Source organism: Andrographis paniculata, unplaced genomic scaffold, assembly GCF_009805555.1.
Source record: "Andrographis paniculata isolate CXL003 unplaced genomic scaffold, ASM980555v1 Contig77END, whole genome shotgun sequence".
NCBI lineage: Eukaryota > Viridiplantae > Streptophyta > Magnoliopsida > Lamiales > Acanthaceae > Andrographis > Andrographis paniculata.
In genome coordinates, this window is record NW_026137614.1 from 2355440 (window position 1) to 2357852 (window position 2413).

At 31.3% G+C, this 2413-nt stretch overlaps 1 protein-coding gene across 1 annotated transcript; it reads right to left on the reverse strand.

Annotated features, from left to right (window-relative positions):
• Nucleotides 1-317: 317 nt before the first annotated feature.
• LOC127239190 (uncharacterized) lies at nt 318-983 on the reverse strand. The gene has a single exon (XM_051257217.1). It carries the CDS (start codon nt 981-983, stop codon nt 318-320), a length of 666 nt encoding a protein of 221 aa, XP_051113174.1.
• Nucleotides 984-2413: the final 1430 nt, after the last annotated feature.

The following is a 2413-nucleotide window of genomic DNA, read 5'->3' on the forward strand; positions in this document are numbered from 1 at the left end:
TATTACGAGAAAATTGCAAAAAATATCTCATGTTAACCCCATTATCATTTTTTTCCTATATTTATTTCTTGGGCAGAGTATATCCTACATGTTTGCAAAAGTCGCTATTTCTATCATTTAGCTGCGTGTGACGTTCACACCACGCGCAGCCATGCACGACCAAATGATATAAATAGCGAATTTTGTAAACATGTGGGATATATTTTTTTGCCCGCGAAATAAATATATGACAAAAGTGATAATGAGGTATACATGTGGGATATTTTTTGCAATTTTCCCTAACTATTGCCAAAAAAAAAAAAACTATTAGACTCAATTCACAATTTTAGAGATAAGTCAAAGCCAGAGTCATCAATATCTGGGTAATCCTCGGCATCATTCCTTGGTGCTTTCGGGGAAAACCCACCGACATGGTGAACTCTACTACCAAAAGACTGAAGGTTTTCAAAACCCTGATTTCCAGTAGCCGAAGAAAAATCCGACCCCATAAAAGGGATAACATTCCTCTGGGTTATCCCATGAAAGGGATTATTGAGTCCTGGTTGTGGGTGTGCCGGTGGCAGTAGCACAACTATATGAGGAGATGGTACGGCCATTCGGGGGATCGGTTGCATTGCTTGACGAGGATTGAACCCCAATCGGATTCTAGGGTGTTGCAAAGGTATCTGTGGCGCCTGGAAGGGTCTCTGATAAGCCCCAACGATTGGCAAGGTAGGGCCCATTGCGGGAGTGTATGGTTGGCCAGCCCCGGCAAAATAGCCAAAAGGGGACTGACGGTTATGGGTATTTTTTTCGATAGTTCTCTCCATCTTGTGGGTATTTTGATGCCCTCCCAATATCTGCTTACTTCTAAACTTCTTATCAAAATAGTTGCAACTATATTCGGGTTCGGCACCCTCTGCATCACCGTCAACTCTCTCTGGCTCGGGAGGATTAGGGTTTTCATTAGGGTTTGGGGGGGATGGTGGTGGTGGGTGCTCCATAGGTAGGGTAGTAGCAGGGATAATTCTTAAAACAATTTTCGCAGAGGGATGTTAGAAAAGGCTTAAAATTTTGTATTTGTAGGATAAAATTTTGGAAAGTAGTATCTATAATAGGTTGTAAATACAAAAATGGAAAGTCAATAAAGACTATGAATTAATTACATCTCTTATCCGTCGACTCTCACCTATCAAATTAATGAAAAAGATAAAAGATAAAAATTATATTTTCATAATTATATAATTATATTACCTAACCAAAATAACTTTTCTTTATTATTATTATTATTATAGGTAAGTGAACTTACAAAATTGTATATGATATGCTTTTTTTTTTTTTTTGCAATCTATATACGCATGAGATTATAAGTTGAGGCTTTATCACTTTGAATTGAGTATGAATGTGGCACGATAGTTGGTTTAATATGATTATTGGTTTAAAATATATATAATTATTTTTAAATATTTAAATCAATTGAAATTGAAGACTAATCCTCACCTAATCTTCGTAATTTTGTTTTTAAAAAAATAAAAAATAAATTGTTGAGAAATTAACTACGATACCTTTACCGTAGATATTATTGTTATCTCTTATTAATTACCCACATTACTTTTTGAATCATTGAGAATACATAATTTGTTGGAATAGTGGGGTAATTATTTTTCTGGTATAATATAATTAAAAATGGGACTACAATGACCTAATGTATTAAATACATATTTAGCCGGTATTAATACATCATTATCTATATTATTTTATTTATTTAAAAATACTTTATTGAATATCTAAATTATTTTTAGTTTTTTTTAAAAAACCATATATGTATATTTTTCAAATCTATAAAGGAACCTTATTTTACATTTAAAAAATTATATCTAAAGGTTATTTTCAATGTATTAAATCATAAGTAAATATAAGTTTTTTTTTAACAAGTTTAATGTAATGTTAATGGATTAAAATTGTGACAAAGTCAAACAACCGAAAAAATAAAATAAATAAATAAAAATTAAAGAACAAAGAGAACAACAATATATTTTAATATTGTTAAATTGATTTTTACGGAAAAAAAAAAGTGTTTAATGTAATGTTTATTAAAAAATTATTAGATTATATAAAATTAGAAAAATAATAAAAATAAAATTTCCAACCTTTAATACGAATCATTTCAAATTCAAAATATAGAACAAATCAAAAGTAGCACACAAGATAGATAATACCTATAATATTATTCAATTATCAAACACAAGTCAATCTAAATCAGGACAATCAATGGAGACAATTAGAATGACTCAAACAACAATCAGACTATTTATTTTATAACTTGAGATTTTAGGTCTAACTTAGAATCGTTACTCACCAGGCGATTAGTAGCATCATTTCCTGGAGCAGCTTCCAGAAACTCATCGCTCCGACGAGTCACCTTGTTGTTGCC